This window comes from Amblyomma americanum, chromosome 4 (genome assembly GCF_052857255.1).
Source record: "Amblyomma americanum isolate KBUSLIRL-KWMA chromosome 4, ASM5285725v1, whole genome shotgun sequence".
Lineage (NCBI taxonomy): Eukaryota > Metazoa > Arthropoda > Arachnida > Ixodida > Ixodidae > Amblyomma > Amblyomma americanum.
In genome coordinates this window covers 152,782,114-152,805,172 of record NC_135500.1, presented here as the reverse complement: position 1 = coordinate 152,805,172, position 23,059 = coordinate 152,782,114, and the positions used below count along the sequence as shown (strand labels likewise).

Below are 23,059 nucleotides of genomic sequence, written 5' to 3'. Positions count from 1 at the left end.
TCATTTTCTCCCCAATTTATTTAGTCAAGGACCGCGCTCATAGCCAATCCAGTAACATCAGCGCGTCAGCGGATGCTGGCGCGTCACGCTTGCTTTTCATTCTTGCGAAACGCAGAGTGCGTGCGTAACGCAGAGATTGTTCATATTTGTTTTTTGTTTTTTTGCCTTCAGGACTTATCTAAAACCTTTAGTGTGGTCGCGTAGACTCACAGCCGTTACAAAAGCCAAAACGATCATTACGACAACACAGAACACTTGAACGACCACTCGAAGGCACTCAGTACATTTGCATTCAGATTGAAAATTATGACCATCATTTCAACAGGACAACAGCAAAGAAAAGGAATGCGTCTGGGTACATTGAGAAGTGAAGCGGGGCTCTAAGGGAGAGCACGTATAGACCAACAACAATTTTAAAAGCAAGCAAGATTCGGTGGCGCTGCTGTCGCCGGCTGGGAGCAGAGTTTCTTGCTATTAACTAGAGGAAAAGCTGGCGGTGTTGCATGTCAGCCACCATGGACGCCCAAAGCATCATGGGCTGATGAACTACTTGGTGCGGGACAGTCGGATTTATTCGGGAACACAGAGTGGCATTACTGAAATGTCCCATTTCGTCCACGGCGCGCAGACGACTTTGGCGCGAATGTGGTGCGCAAAAGCCATAGTAGCGAAAACGCAACAGCACACGACGCCAATAAAAGGGTTTTGTTTTCTGAAATGCCATTAAAAGCCTCTTAAAGTGTTTAATCAACAGCATTTTTTAAACATATTTATTGTTAAAGTGGCCCTGTTAAGCACGAAATATTAGTTTTTGTGGCATGCAATACTTGACCAATAGGAAAGCGAGCCACCTCCTATTTTGGGCAAACTTTGCATTTACATGCTTTTCTGCTCGTTTGCTGCAATTTATCGACAGGATATTGAATGTTAGGGCGTTCTTGATTGTCGAACAACGTTTATTCTTGCATTATTTTTTGGCCAAAAATTGCGGTTCAGCAGTCGGTTGCTCTCCTCCCATGATGCTTAAAGCGCCCATGGTGGCTGAGGTGGTCTTGAGGAAGCTCCGTGCAAACTCCCATAGCCGGGGCGCCAGCTTTCCCTTTAGGCAATAGTATGAAACTGTATGGCTGAGAACAATCGGCGAGTGCTTTGAAGAAGCAGAACATGAGAAAGTATGCTACGTCATGTCGAATCTATCTTTTTAAAACGCCACGACAAATGAGCGCTGTTAAGACGATCATAACCACAAGAGGCGCTCCAACCGCTGGGTGATTCCCCCGAATCGCGCAAGCTTCTCGTGTAGTCCGACATCCTGTCGCGTGCGCTGCATTTGCTTATTAATACGGCCGCTCAAACTATACAGCCTGGACAGCATTACCTGCAAATGCAGTTCTCAAACGCCGTGGCAAGCACTCGAAGGAGAGCCACGCACTGTAGCAGACAGTGCCGCAGACGATACCCGCAGGCCGCCTCCAGCTCCGGCGTCCGCCAGCGTCAGGTATAACGGTGCTGTCGTCTGCTACAGCGGGCGGTTCGTTTGCCGCGTTGTTTGAGGACTGTCCTCAATGTAAACCTTGCTATTGCTTGAACGGCAGTATCTGCGAGGGAATGTTGCGTGCGCGGTAGAAATGTCAGACTACACGAGACGCTTGCGTGATTCGGGGAAACACCCAGCGGAGAGATCGCCTTTCGAGGGTGTATCCGGCTTCACCACACGCATTTATCGTGCTGTTTTAAAATGATAGCTTCCAAATAACGTAGCATATTTCTCACACTCTTCTTAAAAGCACTCGGCAACTGTTAGCAATCATGCAGCCGTCTCGATGGGTATTCTGTAAAACGAGAATAATATTTCTGAATGTTTTACTTACAAGTATTCCAATGGGCCGCGCTACCGCCTCGCACCTCAAGCAGGGAAACGCCTCCAAGCGCACGAAACGCGGTCTTTTAAAAACACATTGTCATCGATGTAACGGTTCATACTTTCAAAACCTGTACTAGGTTGAATGTGGTCGTTCTTCACGAAGGAGGCACATCATAGGCGCACTGCGAAACCAGGAAACTGCTTTGACAACTTTTGCTTCCATGCATTCATATGAGCGCTAAGCCTACTTTTCACCCCTAGTCAGATCCTCCTTCCACGAACCCCCCGCTTTGTTTGTAAATACGGGGTTGGCCTATAGTGCGGTACACATTAGCGCGGGTGGTCGAACACTCTCCCTTCGAAAAGTTTGCCTATTTGGCTTGGCATATTTTTGTTTTTGTGCACACAGCAGCGTAAATAGTATCGTTGTGCATTCAGTTTAGCTTGATCCGTGGTAAGGCACTGAGTGCTGACTTTGATTTTTAAATGTGATGAGTTCCTAGTTTTCGTGAACTTAGTGCCACCGGCTCGTTCATCTCGCCATCATGTTAGGCCTAAACGCGGTGAAGTACATGGTCTGCAACGAAGTTATCTTCCTGTATACGTATTCTAACGTTTATTCGACATATTTTATGTCAACCGCAGCACCTAAATACAAACAGTCGTCCAGCATTGCCGAAAATATATCCTTTCGCTGCTTAACAAAACAACGTTGCTTATTATGCTCGCATACGATTTGGAAGACTCAAGAGGGATAAATAAAGCCGTACCTGCGAACTCGGGATAGTGATTGCCTGGTGCAACCACGTGAAGTTTAAACAGATTGTATGTGTGTGGTGGTATGTGGGGTTCAACTTCCTGGAGCTGCACATGGGCTAGAGGATATGCCTTAGTGTAGAGCTCCAATTAGTTTAGCCTATCTGGAGTTCTTTAACATGCAATGACATTTCATAGTACAGTGGAATTTTTGCATTTACCTCCCTCTAAATGCGACCACCACGATCCCTCCCGCGTTTGAACAACCTTCGACACAGCAGTCGAATGCCATGGCTACCTAGCCAGTGAGGTGGTTTTGAGAGAGGAAATGATGATGATCATGATGATTTTTTTATTGCGCAAGGGGCATCTGTGGCCAAAGAGCGCCATGGCAAAAGGTTTTTCTTTTTCTCAAGGTGGGGTCAAAGACCCATTTCCCAAGCATTTCACCCTAAAGAAGCCGAGCACCAGCCAGGGCAAAGTTGTGCCAATTGTATCACCGCTAGGTACCTGGCGGCACTGGGGATCGAACCCCGCACCTTCCGCATGCGAGGCGGATGCTCAAGCGACTAGGCCACCGCTGCGGTTTTAAGAGAGGAAAGCTCGCTAGGAAAGCTCGCTAGGAAAAGCTGTGGGCGCCGGGCACCCACTATAGGACCCACCCACAGTTTGGCACCTACAGTGCCAAACTTTTATGAATTCTGCAAACATTTTTGTTTCAATTTTCGGAGGGAGGTTCTTGGTGGAGTAAATGAAATTTCTTTTTTTCTTTCGTGGTTTGTTGCGAAAGTGTAGCCATCAACCAAGCTGGCACCTCTCGAATAAAGACCGAAACAAGCAGTACTATTTCTACGGCTGAAAGCTTATTTTCCCCTCCGAAAAAAACAACATAAACATGGTACCATCTACACTTTCGCCTTTGATACGTTTCTACCGCTTTATGTCTCTTCAAACATCGAAATAGTGACAAAAGTGTAAACAAATGCAAAGCGAAACACAAGACGCGATCCTACAAAAAAATCAAGATACGAAGTACTTCGTTCCTCCAAATGAGCTGAGAGCTCGAAAAATAACTCTAACCCAATCGCCGGCCCACACAACTCAAGGTCGGCCCCGTTGTTTCCCTGCGGGCTGCGACAGGCCGAAAGTGAGCGTCATTCCTATGCGACAGCAGAAAAATAGAACAAACAGAAGGAGGAGGAGGAGAAAGGCAAAAGAGCCAAAGGCGTCTCGATTCATCGCCCAGCCGCCCGCCAACCGAGCAGGCGAAGCGCGGGAAACAGCGGACAAGGCGTGGCATCGGCGAGCGAAATGAAAGGGAAAAGTAATGGGAAAATCGACGTCGGGGCTAGATTAGGTCAGGGCTCGGGCGACCAGACGGCCGGACGTCCGGACGTCGCGCGCGACACTTGGTCCCACGGGAAGGCGAGGGTGCGCTCAGCAACGAACGAGCAACACGGTGCGGCGCAGTTCGATTACGTGGGCGCCAAATATCGGTCGTTGCTAGTTGTCTTGCAAACGATATTTTATTTTTTCATTTTTGTTTTTAAACGCGGAGCGCCTTTTTTTCTTTCGTTTTTCCTGGGGGGGAGGGGTGGGAGAGAGTTTGTGACCTCGTCTGTCGCTGTGCTGATCTGCTGCGCGTTGTTCCACGAAATTATCTCAAATACCGATTTGATTCATTACTGCTGTCGGAGTTCTGAGATTGACCATCAAGGCTGTGCAGCTAAAAAACGTTATTTGATAGTTTTAGCCGCACCGTACGGTAAACACCGTAACTACGGCAACTGATAGCGTACGGCAAATCTGGCTAGGCAAGCATGGCAACGGTAGCAACGGTAGCGACGGCAACGCGTTACCGCATTCGACGTACAGCTGTCCGGCTACGCTAAAACTGTCTATTGCCTTTTGAAACGTTCCTCTGTAATTAACGGAATTTAGAGTTTTCTGCGTTGCTCACAAAGGACTAAGTGTGAATTCCGTACGCCATTGTAGTGACTGAAACAAGACATAATAGCTCTCTGCAGAATGTACAGTCACCACATATACCAAGGATGGAATGCATACTCATTCCGTAGGGCATGATTTTCACCAAGCAGAAAGCACGTGGAAACTATAACGGAAGCATGAAGAAGCCATGCGAAAACATTGTAATGCGCCTGACTTCGCGTTTGGTTTTAGCATCATAGAGACTGCTTCCTTGCTTGTTTTCGTATCCACAGCTCACACTGATCATTCGAAAACGTTTTTCCGGACTCTGCATTATTTTTGTATGAGACTTCACGCGTAACAAACCGGTAACCAAAATTTCGAGACATACTGTTAGGGAATGAGCGTACGTCGCGCACATTCAGCGCCTCTGTTTTCATTTCGGCGCCCATATTTGGCCCTCAAGAATGCCTCAAGCCAGCTATATGCAAGACCTCTTTCGAAATTTGGCGTGCCTGCTCCGTAGCTTCACCGCTGCATGTTCACAAAGCCATTCGGTTACACTTGCAGTATTTAAAATCAGTAAGTTTTAGAGCCGGCATGCAGGAAGGACATAATTTAGGAGAAGCCGTTACGTCCCAATTTTGTGAAGCTGGAAGTGAGGGCTCCCCACCGATCTCCCTAGCTAGCTGGCCTCCATCTCAGCGCGCTTGCGCATGCGCAGTTGACAATGATGCAGACGACGCCTCTGCGTCCAACGTTACTGTTGCCTGCCAGTGAGTCATAGAAGTGATTGGGAAAACACGTGACTTCCAGAGAATTTTTTGACATGCAACTCAGATAGCAAGGGCCTCTCCTGAGCTTTTCTTCCTCTATAAGAGTCGATTTATAAACTATATTCCCATAGATGTGGATTTTGAATATGTTTCATATGTAGCGCTCTTTAAATTTCTTGCCATTTTCTTCTTCCTTTTATTCATAGCTACGATTAACATCTGCGCACTTCCTCTTGCAACCTCTCCATCTATGAAAATATAGCAATTGAAAAGTAGGCAGGTTATTCTCGTTATGGTTCTTGTTTAGTTTTCAAGCGCATTTTTTTCGATTTTTGGCTCATTTTTACAGTAATAAATTTATGAGAATTCTGCGATGTAAGCGACGTTTGTATCGGCGCCAGTATTTAGCATCGGTTTCAACAAAAGGGCCAGCATCAGTGCCAAGGCCAGATGCCATAAATTTATGCCAGCATCGGTGCTGCCATTGTCGTAGTGCAAGCTGTAACCGAAGACCCCGCTTTCATATGCGACGCGAAGAGAATGTTGCTAATGTGCGCGTCAACCACGAAAGAAACGTGGGCTCTGGTGTGGGTGTGGCCTTCTGTGGTTGTGCGACACAGGTATTCCTTGGAGTGCGCGGAGATTATTCCTTGGGCCGCGGAGGTTAAGAGCAGTATAGCGGTTAATCTCCCTTCTTCACCACAGGCGAGGGCGATAAGCGTGCTAGTTACTTTTCCTTCATTGATTTCTTTTGGGGCCAGCACTCAATTCGAGTAGTTACTTTCCCGTCTCTCTGCAATTTGCTTTGTAGCGATAGCTACATTACGGTAGCATTTCGAGCCTTCAGCGTGGCGGCGCCGCCACCCTGTGAATGCACCGCCACCTCGTGGCTGCGCCGCCACGCTGTCACGTGGTGCAGAGCAGCTGCCGGAGGCGCGGCGCCGTGGCTGATCATGTGGTTCGTCACGTGGTCGGTCACGTGACCACCCACGTGGTGCGAAGCAGCTGCTGCTGCCGGCGGTGTGGTGCGCCGGCGAAACCGAACTGCCAGAGCTGTGCGCATGCGCCGTATCAAGTGGGACGAAGATGATGAAGGAAAGCCCAGCGAAACGGAGCGACGAAAGACTGACTTCGCAATTCAACTGAGCAAGTTCCACTCGGCCAGCTGTAGTTATCGCGTCACTCCAAGTTTAACCAGAGCTAAACCACCGCTATTCTTTTTTCTTTCTGTGCATGATTGTGTACAGACTTCGTATTTGTATGTATATACTTAATTGTTTTTTTTATACTTTATGGTTAAGTAGATTTCAACTTTCTATTTGAACGTAAGAACCTTCATCATGTTTAATGTAACTAGTGTGTTTTTATGCCTGCACTTAATTTTACTAGATGTGATTTGCACGGATCCCAACTAGCATTTAGATCGAGATTTAGATGCAGTTACAAACATGCTTTGGATAATTGTTCAGAAAAAAATTGAATTCAATTCAACTATCTGAGAATAATTGTGTGTAGTCGGGTATGGCAATCATGTAAGAAGGGCGCTCACTGTGCAGATGAATATTTTTTCGCCACTTGCTATCGAAACCATATAGATGCTGAGACCCAGAATTGTATGATCTAATGTTCTATAGAGTAATTTGAGGAGGCCGGTAGAGGTAGAAAATCAGAAGTGGTTCTACCAACAGTACTGTAAACTTTCGCGGCAGCAGCCGTTGCGTGCTAGGGCGGTTACTTAAAAAAAAAACTGATCTTGTTTCAAAATTTTCCCTCAACTGTCAATTATAAGATACCTCACGTAATAAAATTCCGCACGGTTAAATAATCTTTGTAATGAAAACGATCGTTTATTTTTTGCGCAGAATATGTTTAGCATAGCTTATCTTACGACGTTTTCTGCTGCCCTGAGTTTAGTTTCATCGAGTAATACTGCGGGTCAGGTCAAGAAAACGGGGAACATCGTTGACTTAATTTGCATGAAAGCTGGAAGTGAAAGTGTACGTGCACAACACGCGATGTCACAACTGAATGAATGAATGAACTTCATTTCCGTCATCAACTGCCTTGCGGTGTATTGTAGTTTTCGTATTTCCCTCTTCTCAAGTCGGTCAAAACACGTCAGTGTTGCACCTTTTCTCACCTTCCCCTAATTTTCAGCACACTAACCCCGCCAGGAGCGTCTGAGTCCAAGATTTTATCTGCCTTGCCACCGCAACTCCGACGATAGAGGCGGAAATTGTTGCTTCGCTCCCAATATCCTACCTAACTTCGCAACACAGGCGCACAGCTTTGCCAGAACACCCCTACCTCTGCGCAAGAAAAATCTGTGATATCCGGTTTTGTTTTCCTTCCACAAAAGCCGTCTCGCTACGCCCAGGCGAACAGCAGCAGACTCAGCCCGTAGCAATTAGGGCTCGCCAAGTTCAACGGCGTGTAACGATCCGGCAACCGTGACCTTGGAGATAAGCGCTGGCTGGGCAGGCGACGCGCCACAAATCCTCGGGCCGCTGTGCTACGGGCACTGGGCTATCTCTGAAGATTGCCAGCTCCACGGGGATTACGACCTCCCCCTGCTCCGAGCGTTCTTCCTTTGTTTTTACATTCCCTATTATACGCCGCTCTTCTCGGTATTTCCACGCCGAGCGGGAACGTCTGCCAAGTGAATTTCTGAATGTTTGCGGATCTCAGAACCCGCAATCATTTAGTGTATTTCATTTAAATGCTCGTTCAGCGGTGGCTAAGACAGCCGATCTCGAGTTGCTTTTTACGCAGTTAGGCTTTGATTTTGATACGGTCATGCTGACCGAAACTTGGTATACTGAACATAACAATGTATTCAAGCTTCCTTTGTATGACTCACACTTTATCAATCGCACGAACAGTCGCGGTGGTGGCGTACTATTGATGGTAAAAAAACATTTTCAATCTGAAGTGTTGCATGAATTTTCTTTTGTCCACCCTGATTATGAAGTCCTGTCTCTTGTTATCGAAAGGAAGGTTGTGGCAGTTATCTATCGCCCCCCAAGCGGAAACTTAAAATCCTTTTTTTCCTTTCTCGACTTTTTCTTATCTTTTATAAGCGAAAACAAATACGATGTCATTTTAGGTGGTGATTTCAATATCAACTTCCTTGTAGACAACCCCACGAAAATTGAATTTGAAAATCTATTAAATTCCTTCGCTGTTCAGAACGTGATTTCCAATCCTACACGTGTTACACTGCAGTCTGAATCACTAATTGACCTAATTATAACCAATACGCACATGCCTGTCCTGAACGCAGGTGTAATAAATACAGATATCAGTGACCACCGCGCCACTTTTATGTGCATTCCGAAAAGTAAATTTCCTAATAGAAAAGTGACAACTAAATTATTTCGGGATTTTTCGACAAAAAAACTGAACACTTTCAAAGAGGAAGTTAATAGTCATGATTGGAGTGACGTTCTCAATGAAACAGCTGCCGAAAGGGCTTACGCTTTGTTTTTAACGGCCTTTTTACGTATATACAACAAGTGTTTTCCTTATAAACATGCAGAGAAACGTAAGAACATTAGGAAGCCATGGATTACACCTGAATTGCTGAAGAAAATTCGTAAAAAGGACAAGCTTTACAAAAAGTTTGAAAAAACACGAGACCCTGACATATTTAAAGCGTTTAAAGTGTTTCGAAATAAACTGACGACGGAAATACGGAGAGCGCGCGATCAATATTTTTGTGACAAGTTTTCCTCTATGAATAAGTCAGATGAATTATGGAGGAAACTGAATGCACTTCTGGGCAGGTCTTCAGGTTCAAGCCCAATAACAACAATTCAGAATGGGGGTAAGGAATTGACAGGCATTGACTTAGCTAATGCATTTAACAGCCACTTTACAGATATAACTAGTAATTTCGTCGATTCAAATACTCTTAATACTCGAAACGAGAAATCTATGTTCTTAACGCCAATATCAGAGTCAGAGGTGATATCGGTTTTCATGGGCTTAAAAAACAGTAAAAGTGCTGACGCAGACGACATTGTAATAAAACCAGTAAAGTATGTGATAGAAGACATAGCAGGGTGCTTAACTCAAATATATAACCTTTGTTTATCTCAAGGACTATTTCCGAAGCAAATGCAGCTTGCCAAAGTGAGTGTACTGCACAAGAAAGGAAGTAAGAATGAATTTACAAACTTTAGACCCGTGTCAATACTTCCAGTTTTTTCTAAAGGATTTGAAAAAATGATTCTCTCTAGAATAACAAAGTTTAGTGAACGATGCAATATTCTTCACGACGCGCAATACGGCTTCAGAAAACACAGATCAACAGAAATGGCACTGCTGGAGCAAAAGGAATTTGTTCTAGAATCTCTCGAAAACAAAGAAGTAGCCCTTGGGGTATACGTCGATTTCACAAAAGCTTTTGATTACTTAAATCACTCTATCCTACTGAAAAAACTTGAAATGTACGGCTTCCGTGGAACTGTGCTATCGCTTTTGACATCCTACCTAAATGATCGAAACCAGTACGTATATTTAAATGGCTACTCGTCCCATGTATTGCCCATTTCTGCAGGTGTGCCTCAGGGGAGTATTCTTGGCCCGTTTCTTTTTAATTTGTACCTAAATGACATCATAAGCATCGATCCCACGACGAAATTTGTTATTTACGCGGATGATGTGACACTGTTGTTCACTGCAGCTAGCGCAGATGAGGTCATCACTAGAGCGAACAAAACTCTTGAGAAATTAGACATATGGGCCCAATTGAACAAATTAAAAATAAACGTTAGTAAAACGAAGGCTGTCCTATACCGTGCGAAAAACAAAATTATTAGCATAGACAGAGACATTAAGTTGAACAACTCAAAGATAGAGATAGTAAACACATTCAAAATACTTGGAGTATATTTCACCGAAAATATGACGTGGGACAATCACGTGAGCCACGTTATCTCAAAACTGTCTTGCATCGTGGGAGTAACGTACGCAAACAGATATACTCTACCTCCAAAGGTTAAACTTTTATTGTACAATGCACTATTCCACTCACACATAAACTATTGCCAACTAGTCTGGGGGAATACAACCAAAGGAAATTTGCAAAAAATTCTGACATTGCAGAAAAAAATGTTAAGAAACATTGAAAACGTCCCCAGAAGTCACCCTTCCCACCTTTTGTTCTCGAAATATTGCATAATGAAAATAGACAGCCTATACTCGCACGGCTTGTGTTCGCGTTATAGGATTGAAATAAAAAACAACACTCATTGTCTATTACGGTTGGCATCTCTTTGTAAAAGGACACTAGCTTATGAATATAGAAGCACACAGCCATGGTTAGTAAAAACGTGCAGGACAGATTATGGACGACAAATGATAAACAGATTGCTACCACACTTGTTAAATATCTGTTACAGAAACGGTATCACTCCCGAGTTAACTTCAAAAAGAGAACTGAAATTACTGTTCATAGAAAACAATTCCTTCATATGATGGGGTATTTCTAGCATTTTGCATATGTACGCTGTACCTTTCCTTGAGCAACGCTTTTCTGTTCATGCGCATTGTTTTCTCTGTCTCTTTCCTTTACTTATGTAACGTTCTTGTTTTTTCGGGCTTTTTCCGGCATGTACTTTCGCTTATCACCGGTGAATCATACAGTTTAATTAGAATTGTTTTGTTTATTTTCCTTGTACAAGCCGATCTGACTTTGTAAACAAAGCATTTCTGTATTTTGATTTGTGTTGTTATTATGCCGCTCTGCCATTATTTTATTTTATTTTATTTTTTTTCCTTGTCCTCTCTTTTGTTTCTTGAATTTTTTGTAATCTGGGGAGCTGGGAGCTAGTCAAGCTGAATTTTCAGCTTTTTTTCCTGCACTCCCTCACTTCATGAGTGAAATAAAGAATTTATTTATTTATTTATGGTTGCACAACTTTCATCGGCGTATCATGGCTCCTTTTCTCTATATATAGTGCGGGTGGCAGCCTATGCTCGTAAGGAATTACAGGATGTCAACTGCTACAGAACATCACTTAAAGTAGCATGAGTTCTTTTTCAGCTGCAGGAACGAAAATTTTTTAATGTAGTTTTAACAAAATATTGGTATTTTCGAACGTAGTGATAGCGACGACAAATTACTGGCAGCTTCATTTGAACCTGGTATGGGTATCTGAGTCAGACTAAAGACAAATCCCATGAACTAAACCATCTTTCGCAGAAGAACAGCTGCTGTGTCAAGCCTACAATCATGCTATATTCATTTATAAGCGACAAAATGACTCTATAAAAGCTGTCAGCGCAGGCCGGATGAAAAGCAACATGAAAAATGTGCAGCTACAAACCAGTGTTCGATAAGTGGAAGACATTCACTGAAAGCGATAAAGGACAAATATTACACCCACTCCAAATTTCGCGTTGTTTACGGAAACGAGACGCCAGCTACGCAGCGAGATATGTTTTGGCAGCTTGACTAGCTGCTGCAAAAGGACGCCTTTTTCTCCTCCGTCCTGTTTGTTCCACGCAAAGCCGTAAGAAGCGGGAGTGGCTTCGATGGACACGACAATGAATGTGCGAAACTGTTCATGCTACGCAAGAACGAAGTGAAACCTGGGCTTCTACCGGTGATATCACTCCCTCTCACGCAGCGTGACCCGTGAGACCGCCTACTGCAAGTCGTGAGAACGTCTCACCAATATGACGTTTTTTTTTTTCTCGGCGCATGGAAGACCGCAGTGTGAGACTTTTTACCTTATCTGAAAGATGTTAGCGCAATTGAAGCGCAGTATTTAGGAAAAAGGGCCGCAGATCGATGTAAAGTAATACTGCCCATGAAAATTTCCACAATCCCTGACCAAAAATAAATATTGTAACAGTTGTTACACTGAAAAGGAACTGCAGCGGCTGAACGAGGGCACCAGAGAAACGGACCTACACTTCAGAGTCGTCTACTTCTAGAGGCTGCGATCTCTTTCTTCTACTTCCAATCCTCGTGTCACTGCCCCCTCTTCAGGAGCATCGCCCCGATGCGGTGTTTCCGTCAGACCGAATAGCGGGGACAAAAAGTGTTCAAGAGGTACACCACGAGTCTGACATCACGGAATATGACTACATGCAGCCGGAAAGTCACTCGGGGGGTCGCTCGTAGTACGGCTTCATTCGCACCACATGCACAACGTCGCTGCGCTTGCCGTTGTGCGATAAACGAGCTGGCTAGGCTGGTGCAACTTCGTACGTTACGTCGCTGAGGCGGCGGACAACAAGGTAAGGGCCGAAGTAGCGGCGCAGTAACTTTTCGGACAGCCCGCGACGACGAACGGGCGTCCAAACCCAAACATAGTCGTCTGGGTGGTAGGTAACGTAGCGGCGTCCAAGGTTGTAGCGGTCAGCATCGATCTGCTGCTGACGGTGAATGCGGTGTCTGGCCAGTTGCCGTGCTTCTTTCGCGCGCTGAACATAGGTGGCGACTTCGACAACAAGTTCACTCTCACTGTCAGGGGGGTCCACGGGTAGCATAGCATCGAGGGGGTTGTAACCTGTCGACCGAAGAGTAATTCGAATGGAGTGAACTGCGTCGTCTCTTGCTGCGCGGTATTATACGCGAATGTTGCGTATGGGAGAATTTCGTCCCATGTCTTGTGCTCGATATCAATATACATGGAAAGCATGTCGGTCAAGGTCATGTTGAGGCGTTCTACCAAGCCATTTGTCTGCGGGTGGTAGGCTGTTGTACGTCTATGGCTGGTGTGCGTGAGCTTGAGTACAGCCTGAGTGAAGCGGGCCGTAAATGCAGCTCCACGGGCAGTAATGATAGCTGCAGGAGCGCCATGACTCAGGACGATGTTGTGGACGAAAAAGTCGGCGACTTCAGCAGCAGTACCGTTAGCGTATCGGGTCAAATAATCTGTCGCGACCGCAATCCACCGGTTTCCTCTGGTCGACTTCGGAAAAGGGCCGAGGAGGTCTATGCCAATTTGCTGAAAAAGGGTCTTTGGTGGTGCTATAGGCTGCAGAAAGCCGGCTGGCTTCAGAGGAGGATATTTGCGCCGTTGGCAATCCCGGCATGTTGTTACTTATCTACGCACAGATGGGAGTAAATTGGGCCAGTAATACATAAGCCGAATCTTTGCCAGTGCGCGACTAACCTCCAAGTGGCCGGCGGATGGTTCATCATGACAAGCGCTTAAGATTTCGGAGCGTAACTGGAATGGCACAACCAGCAGAAACGTCTCTTTGTTGCTGTCAAAGTTGCGCTTGTAAAGGACTCTACGCCGCAGAATGAAGGTCTGTAGTCCACGGCGAAACACACGAGGTACATGAGAATTCAAACCCTCCAGATACTTAACTAGTGGCGCCAACTCAGAATCTGCTCGTTGAAGCTGCGCCATACGGGAGATGCTAATGGCACAAAGAACAGGGCAATCTTCGGGGATGTCTTGCGTAGCCGGTTCCACGGTCGCTCGTGATAAACAGTCCGCGTCCTGGTGCTGCCGACCCGATTTACAGACGACCGTAACGTCGTACTCCTGTAAAAGGAGGCTCCATCTGGCCAACCGGCCAGAAGGGTCTTGAATGCTGGCCAGCCAGCATAGCGAGTGATGATCGCTGACAACACGAAACGGTCGGCCGTAGATGTAAGGTCGAAACTTACTCAGAGCCCAGATGACGGCAAGGCACTCTTTTTCGGTCGTCGAATAGTTCCGTTCCGATCGAGAAAGTGTGCGGCTCGCGTAGGCGATTACTCGCTCTGCGCCGTCCTGCCACTGTACGAGGATCGCTCCGAGGCCGACATTGCTGGCGTCAGTGTGGACATCAGTCTCTGCATTCTCGTCAAAATGAGCTAGTATTGGTGGACTTTGAAGGCGGCAGCGGAGTTCCTCGAAGGCTGCGTCTTGGGCACTTCCCCATACGAAGGGTGTGTCATCTCGAGTCAAGGCAGTCAATGGCTCAGCTAGGCGAGAAAAATCTTTAACAAAGCGGCGGTAATACGAGCAGAGGCCCAAATAACGTCGGAAAGCCTTCTTGTCGGTTGGGCGTGGGAAACTGGAGACGGCGGAAGTCTTGTCTGGGTCTGGAAGAACACGTTGTGCGCTAACATGTCCTAAGAAACGGAGCTCCTCGAAGGGGAAATGGCATTTCTCTGGCTTAATCGTTAGTAGTGCAGACTGAAGAGCTGGAAGGACAATGCGCAATCGCTGCAAGTGTTGTTCGAAGCTAGACGAAAAGATGACCACGTCGTCCAGGTACACAAGTCACGTCTGCCACTTCAAACCACCTAGAACAGTGTCCATCATGCGTTGAAATGTGGCCGGAGCGGAGCAAAGTCCAAACGGGAGCACCTTAAATTCGTACGGACCGTCGGGTGTCACGAAAGTCGTTTTCTCGCGGTCTCGCTCGTCCACCTCGATCTGCCAATATCCGCTTTTCAGATCTAAGGAAGAGAAGAACCTGGCGTCCCGGAGTCGGTCAAGGGCATCATCGATCCTCGGGAGTGGGTATACGTCCTTTTTGGTAACATTATTCAGTTTCCTGTAATCAACACAGAATCGCAACGTGTTGTCTTTCTTTTTCACCAGGACCACCGGCGACGCCCACGGACTTGTTGACGGCTGTATAACATCGCCTGCAAGCATTTCATCGACTTTCGTCCTAATAGCTTCGCGCTCTTTAGGCGAAACGCGGTATGGACGCTGACAAACTGGTGGCGTGGCCGAATCGGTGACAATGCGATGCTTGGCTACCGGCGTACGTCCGACCTTGGAGCTCGCCGCGAAGCAATCTTTAAAATCAAGTAGCAGCGACGACAGAAGGTTCTTCTGATGAGGTGACAACTCCGGGTTGATTTTAACCTTCTGAAGGGCGTTACTTGGTGCGGCATCGTCGTGAAGATACACCTGTACGGGGCACAGATTCGGCAACCTATCCACGTCGTCGAGGAAGGCGACGGCCGTTCCCTTGGCGAGGTGCTGAATTTCGTTCGAGAAATTCGTCAGAAAAACTGTCGCACAGCCGTCATTCAGTTCAACAAGACCGCGCGCAATAGCCACACCCTTCTCGAGCAACAGCGAAGGGTGACTGTCCGCAATACCTTCGTAGTCGTGAAACGAGTCGTTCCTCACTAACACCAGCACACTGGACCGTGGTGGCAGCATTACGTCGTCTTCGACTATACGCGGAGCGTTGACTCCTGGGCCTTCTGTGTTACTGTGCGCCACGGCTTGCTTCGTCGAAAATGTGATTCGCGCCTCGTGTAGATCGATCACAGCACCGTTTGCCTGTAGAAAGTCGAGGCCCAGGATCCAATCTCTCGAACACTCGCTCAACACGACGAATTCACCCACGTAGACGAAACCGCGGATGCCGACTCGGGCTGTGCACCTTCCGGCCGGGCTAATGAGGTGACCTCCAGCCGTGCGAATGCTAGGGCCCAACCATGGTGTCAAAACTTTGCTCAATTGCTGGGCGAGGGTGTGGCTCATCACGGAATAGTCAGCCCCAGTATCAAGTAAAGCGATGGTGTCAGTTCCGTCAATCGTCACACGCAAATCAGAAGTAGCGCGTCGGATGCTGTCGCTACCCTGCCCCGGTGAGGAATCAGCGTATCGGTATATCAGCGGCGGAGGATCTTCAGTTTTCCCGACAGCAGCGGCCTTGCCTCCGGAGACCGCTGGAATTAGTTTTCCCGGCGTGGACTGGGAGAACGCCGCTCAGGGTAGCCGGCGTCTCGGCGAGGGCTTGTGGAACGGTAACGCAGCGGAGATGACGACCTAGGATCGTAGCGACCGTATGTCCCAGGCCTCTGACGGGCCGACAGATGAGCTTCAATTTCGAATGGTCGTTCGCCATTCCGGGGGCAAGGGTTGTCGGGCGCGAAACCACGCAGACCCACTCGGCGGTACGGGCAGGCCCTGTAAAGATGTCCCGCCTCACCACAGTGGTAGCAAAGGGGCCGCCGGTCCGGTGCACGCCACACTTCACATTTCCGTGGCCGGTGATAATCTGGTCGAGCAGGCACACGGGAAAGACCAGACTGCTGCGCTGCGTGAGTCGCGGTATTCACGTCGTAGCCTGGCGTTGGGGCCCGGCAGAGGACAGATGCATAGGTTGGTCTGACCTCAGTCTGTCTTGGGATCTCAGGCAGTTGTTGCTGCTGTGCTGCTAGGCGCACCTCGTCCCGGACGACTTCAGACAGCGATGTAACAGACGGCGCGCTGGGAGGCAGCTGGAGGGCTTGTAATTCCTCCCTGGCGATCGACCTGATTAGGTCCCGTAAAACGGCCGCATCACTCCCTAGCGGCATCGAAGAAACAGCGGGCCCAAGCGTGCTTACACCCCGATTGTATTGCCGGGCTCGTTGCAGGAGCGTCGTCTCCATGGTAGTCGCTTCCGTGAGGAATTCGGCAACAGTACGCAGTAGACTGCGCACAAGACCGGCGAAAAGTTCTGCTTGACCCCGCGCATGAGGTGACGAAGCTTCGTCTCCTCCGCCATGGATGGGTCAGCACGCTTGAAGAGGCGCGTCATGTCCTCTACATACATGCGGACGCTTTCGTTAGTCCGCTGGTTACGGGAGCGAAGCGCAGCTTCAGCTTTCTCCCGGCGGTCTGCGTTGGGGAATGTAGCTATGAGATTTTGGCGAAATGTCTCCCAGGTGGACAGGTTGCTCTCGTGGTTCTCGTACCATGTCCTAGCGGAGTCCTCGAGCGCAAAATACACATTATGGAGCTTACGGTCGTCGCTCTAACCGTTGTAGCGGGCGACCCGCTCGAAGATGTCCAGCCAGTCTTCCGCATCTTCGTACACGTCGCCGTGAAAAGATGGCGGTGTTCGCGGCGTGAGGTAGAGGATGGGCGCCGGGAACCTACTGTCTGTGGCCATTTCCGGTGGGACCGTCGGTCGAGGCTGCGTCCTCCTCGTCGGGTTGTCAAGAGGCCCGAACTCAGTTGTCTCACCGCGGGGGCGGCGGCTTGGGCGCTTATGGACCGGTGTGAGTGCCGTCTTTATCTCGTAGGCGTATCTCGTAGGCGCGTAGGCGTACGCAGGTCGGGAAGCGTACCACGCACTGCTCCACCAGATGTGTAACAGTTGTTACACAGAGAAGAAACTGCAGCGGCTGAACGAGGGCACCAGAGAAACAGACCTACACTTCAGCGTCGTCTACTTCTAGAGGCTGCGATCTCTTTTTTCTTCTACTTCCAATCCTCGTGTCAATATTTTGCTTTTATAATTTACTTTTGCTCGCGAATAATTCCTTCGTGTCAAGATTTAAGTCCCTGTCATTCTGATTTACAGTGGTGAACTAAACCTGTGCTAGACAAGCTTCGCTATTCACTATTATCAGTATGTGGGAACAATAGACCTGCGGTCAAGAGGACTCACAGTTTATTTTTTCAGTACAGATCTCTTGCTAAACAAGTACAGAGACTAAGTTCTTGAGTGTCCCTTTTTTTCTTTTACATCCAAAGAGGCCTTCGCGCCAAGCAATCATGAAAATTAGCTCAGAACACCAGTGCGAAGCGCGAATAATTAGTTATTAACGATTCTGTTTGGCAGTTTCGGCGTCAGCTATGGAGTGCACCTTGGTGTCACGGTCGACCTGCCATCCGGATTACTACACTTTGGTGACGTCAGCGTCGCCAGCGCTGTGTTCGGCGACATCGCAATAATTAGGACGTGAGCTCCTTAACATCACTCGATTCGGGTGGGAATGCCAACTCGCTGCGCAGATAACATTCAAAATGATATTAAGATATGTCCCACTCAACGCCTGCTACTGAAAATTAATACAAGGCATCTCCTTACGCTCAGAAAGCAAAGCATATTGTTTGTCTGCCTTCCATATTTTGTATCTTTACTACTTTTTAAATGAAACAGGGAGTATGGAGATTATGCACGATTACAAAACTTAAAAAAAAAGAGTAGCAGTACTATATCTCTGCACCCACGGCCCTTTAGCGAATGGTTGTTAAATGCGCGGAACCAATTCCCCCAGCACTGAGACGCAGTACGCGTAAGACGTTTTCTTTCAAGCCTGCTTTCGAACAACCGTCACTTGCATAACATTTTACTGCAGAATAAAAGCACTGCTTTCCAATATAAATCTGTCAGCAAGAACTGTTCTTCTTTACAAAATGCGGAATTAAGTGATGCCGGAAACGAGCATTTCCGAAGCGATTTAATCGACGCAGGTATCCTCTGCGTAAATGGAAGCACCTGCGTATTTCCTTCCTCTCCGGAAAAGACTCTTACTGTAGCTTTCTCTCTACTGAAACTCTTCTCACAAGTGTCACCTTGTTCCTCGTACGTTTGGACAGTGCGTTTTAACGTTTCAGAGTTTGAACAGTCTAGGCAGCGAGGTATGGTGTCTCATTCTCGAAGTTATTTTGTTTGGAAGCTTCAATGCCTTGAACACCTCGTTTCTTACGGTCTTAAGCACAGCCTCTCACACTCAATTCCCAACTTGATATCCCCTCTCAAGCAATAATGAGCTTTTTTTGCAAGCGTCGTCCGGCTCGTTTATTTTACTGCATCTATCTGACTCATTCTACATATTTAGCATACACGTATCTGTAATCTATCAAAATCCCTTTTTACATATCTGGAAAATGTGTCACCTTAGTTGTGCACTGAGACCTGATAAATATTCATTCCTGCCTCACATACCTATGCAACCTGTGCACATTTGTCTTTGTTTCTCCGCCTATTGGATCCTTCGCGATTCGATTAATCCCCTGAGCAACAAAATTACTTTCGCTAATCTGGTCTTGACGCTTGCGCTCGGCATTTCATGAGCAATGCACTAATTTCGGATATAATCCACCGCGAACTAAAATACTCATTTCAGCGAGCTTGTTCTTTATTTTAGTTATTTTGCATTTTCGAAACCTCCGCACTTCTATACACGTTTTATTAAGCAGTTACAATTCATTTAAAACGTGTTGCTGGGCGAGTTGGTGCATCTTCTTCGGTAAACGTCACACCAACATAAATCATTTACGTGAAAAAATAGGGGAGGACGAGGGGAGGAGTACGGGATAAGCTAACCTGACGTCATTAGTTCGTCATGTTGTCACATCAAGGCCTCAGCTTTAGTGTCAGTTAAATTTAACATCTTCTCTCCGATCAAGGATCCTTCTATTACGCTTGAAAAATGAACCCGCTAATACCATCGGCCTGTGAGGCTGCTGTGCGCTCGAGTCGTGTAACGTTAGTCTCGCTCTGTGAAGGCATTCTAAAATCTCTGCTTTGAAATCAAATAACTGATGCAGAAGATGAAGACTAGAACAGGTCTCAAAAAGCTGGTATGTATACTGCCAATCATTTTTTTTAATAGCCGTCGACATCGTGGACGACTTCAAGTTGCGAAGCCCTAGCTGAATAATAATCCCATGAATACGTCACAGCTGATCTGACTTCTTGGGAAAAGGTAACCATTTTACAACACACATCTCCGATTGACAGCCCCGTGACAAAACGCACGCTATGTTTTAACAACATAACTTTATGATTCAGCAACATATTGCAACTTTAACCACATATTAATACCTTCACTAGCGCTTCCATAGTTCCTGCAACTTTCACACACCGTACAACAAATACATTGTTTCCGTGGTGCAAATCCCGGCTGGACGCGAGCGTAATTTATTCAAAAAGTACATCCGCTCAAGATCATTAGCTTTTGTAGTAAAGTGATAATAACCAGAAACCGTACACTCACAGTCCTCAACATCGGTTCTAAGCTTTCAATGGCTTCTTTGAAACGAAGACCGTCACCAGGTCTCCAGGGGGTAATTTCATAGTCACTAAACAGAAAGAAAACTTGACTCCGATCATAGGCGATCTCCGACTCATGATGAGCTCCCGCTGTCAAAGCAGTTACAGTGAAAAGCTATTATCCTCCTAGTTTTTTTTTTTTTTTACTGCCGAGCAGGAAAGATTCCCAGATTGCTCCGACATGTGCCTACGTGCGCGGCTTCAACATAAGGGCTGCTTCAATGACGGGCGCCATTGTCCCAGATTTTAATTCCTACGCTCACACTGAGCGCCCGAGCCCTAACAAAAGATTATTTCTGAAGACACGTGGCAAAGCAGGCACACTACCCGGAACCTGATGCACGCACTGCAGTGTCATTAGGTGCTTCATGATCCATGCTACGTTTATCGGCGAAAGCCCTGGCGGACCTCGCCAAAGGCTTTCGGCAAAAGAGGACCATGCATGTAAGGGTTCAATCATAAGGGCTTCCACTGTTTTTGCTTGTATCTGCCTTAAGTCATCTCTGGTTGTTGTTAGTCCGCGGAAATGCTCCTTTCCTAGCGAAGCGCTCTTCCTTAAGCGGCTTGCGGCAGAAATAAATGAGACCGTTTATTCCCATGGCCTTGGGATTTTCATTCTCATTACGTACGCTCCAGTTACCTTAATCCCTCAAGATGACATTCGGGCCTCATTTCGCTTTAAATACGATGTCGTCTCTACCTTTGCTCCAGCTTTCGGCGCAAACCAGACATAAATAAGAACTCAAAAACTAGAAAAAAAACACGACAGAAGGAAGTTCCAGAGAACTTCCGTGAAGCCGCCATACTCTGCAATCATACCCTCTCAGTTCTCCCTTTAGGACCACCATCAGTGCTTTTTGGCGCAGCGAAATAAAGCCGATTTCCCTGTCATTCAGATTATTATCGCAAGGTTGCGTATAAAAAGCAGCTGCTGCGAAGAAACGCAAGTGACACGAAGTGCTGTTCACAACTTAGATCATTTTCCTGTTATTCAACTGTTTCCTCTTCATGATCTTTCCTCGACATGAGCTCTGATAGCTCAACATGTAGTATCGTGACGCTCAAACAGTTCTCTTTTGTTGTTTTGGCGAATTAATGCTGTAGGTTTCGTGCTAAGTCAATGCAAACCCGGTTGCGTTTAAAGACTGAAAAGACAAAAGGGCGGTAATGTTCCAGTGCCCTGAGTGTTGTGCCCCATTTAATGTTCAAGTTGGTCGTAAATAATTGAAATGCGCCAATTTGCTCAGACTGGCGTTATTCTGATATGTTTTATTATGAAGTTGGAGGCTCAACTAGCTAGATGTTGAGAAAGAGGAACCCTTGAGAGGAGACATGGGGGAAATCCACTACGGGCAGGGCATGTGATGAGTAGGGAAGGTAACCTATGGCCGTTAAGAGCACCGCAATGGATTCCAAGAGAAGGCAAGCGTAACTGAAGGCGGGAGAAAGTTGTGGGCGGATGAGATGAGGAAGTTTGCTTGGATAAGGGGGCCGCAGCTGGCGCAGGACCGGATGATTTGGAGGCAGATAGGAGGAGTTTTTGCCCTGCAGTGAGTATAGAACTAACGCTGACAATGATGATGATGATGAAATCTAGCACGCGCATTCCAACCTGCATTTTTTTCGTCCTTTTCTCGTAGGGTAAGTGTAAGTTTATAATTTATCCGAAGTACTGAGCACCGCCTGAATGATTACCTGATATCCACTGACTACAGCTACTAGGAAGCAAATTCTGATCAGTAACAGCATTCGTGCCACTGCCGACGCTACTGGTCCGAAACCCAGCATCATGATGTAGCGTTTCTAACATTCCTCAGCTTGTGTATCATTCTAGTTTGCTACTGCAGAAGTGCCCAAATTTCGACATAAAGGAGCTACATATCTTCTAAAATCTATATTTCAGTATGCATTTTACTCGTGAGGTCACGGTTGCGCGATGGGGTTCTGGCCATGGCGATCTCATTGAAATAGTAGCGAGATGCTAAACTCCCAAGTGCTCTCCGATACCAATGCATGCCACAGAATCACCGGATTTAATTCCGGAGCCCTCCACTACAGTGCCACTCATAGCCCAGATACTGTCCTAGACGTTTAATCCCACGTTCGATATCTTAACGAACAAAAGTGTAAAGGATTTTTTATTTTTGTATAGTTATGCAGTTTCCATGTGTTTTTGCACAGACCATTCAAATGACCTTTTATTTTCAGAACTCGACTGGAATGATCAGTTTTACATTACTGCATCTTATATCACAGAATATATTATTGCCGTATTGAATATGTTTATCTGCTAAATTGATCTGTAAGTTTAGAACCCCTAGCGTACTTAGACACGCTATGCCTGACTAGCACAGCAATTTTACTTGCACAAATGCTGAAGTTATGTGACTACGCCCCAGAGAAGAACAAATTCTCAAACTCCAAACAAAAGGTGAAAGCGCCGCATTTCTTAAACGGCAAAATGATTTACAGCAGAATGCCATCAGATCTCTTCAAGCACTTTTTTTCTATCCTTACAGCACTACTGAAAAGAAAAAGAAAATGGAGCTAAGGTTGCCAAGTGGAAATAAATCAGCGAAGGTGCGTAAGGAACCGTTGAATTTGTTCCACAAAAAAAAAGGGAAAAGATGAACCGCGATCTAATTCATCGATGGGCGGCTAGCAGCAGCTTACTTGATCACTTGTATCATGTGCAGTCCCATCTCGACGCAGCAGTGCGCGTGGTCAGGCCGAACGTGCGGCAGACCGCTGACGCAGTAGTAGCAGTCGCCGAGGAGCTTAATCCGCAGGCAGTGGTTCTCCTAGGGGAAAAGAAAAAAACATGAGGCGTTGCGAGCTTCGGCAGATAGACTTCGGAAATTCCAAATAATCTACAGGTTGATTAAGCACGTAGAGAACATTATTAATTGCTTGCTTTCTTCTCTAGATGTCTTAACTGGTTGTATAAATTTTCTCGCCACATCCCACACAGACA

General features: G+C 46.6%; 1 protein-coding gene across 2 annotated transcripts in view; it reads right to left on the bottom strand.

The window, feature by feature from the left end:
• LOC144128532 (adenylate cyclase type 8-like) overlaps positions 1 to 23,059 on the bottom strand; it is a 343,381-nt gene that overhangs the window by 29,525 nt on the left and 290,797 nt on the right. For both annotated transcript variants that reach the window (XM_077661985.1, XM_077661986.1), the window contains exon 8: positions 22,759 to 22,886. In XM_077661985.1, the coding sequence (XP_077518111.1) occupies positions 22,759 to 22,886 (128 nt within the window). The remainder of the gene's footprint in view (positions 1 to 22,758; positions 22,887 to 23,059) is intronic.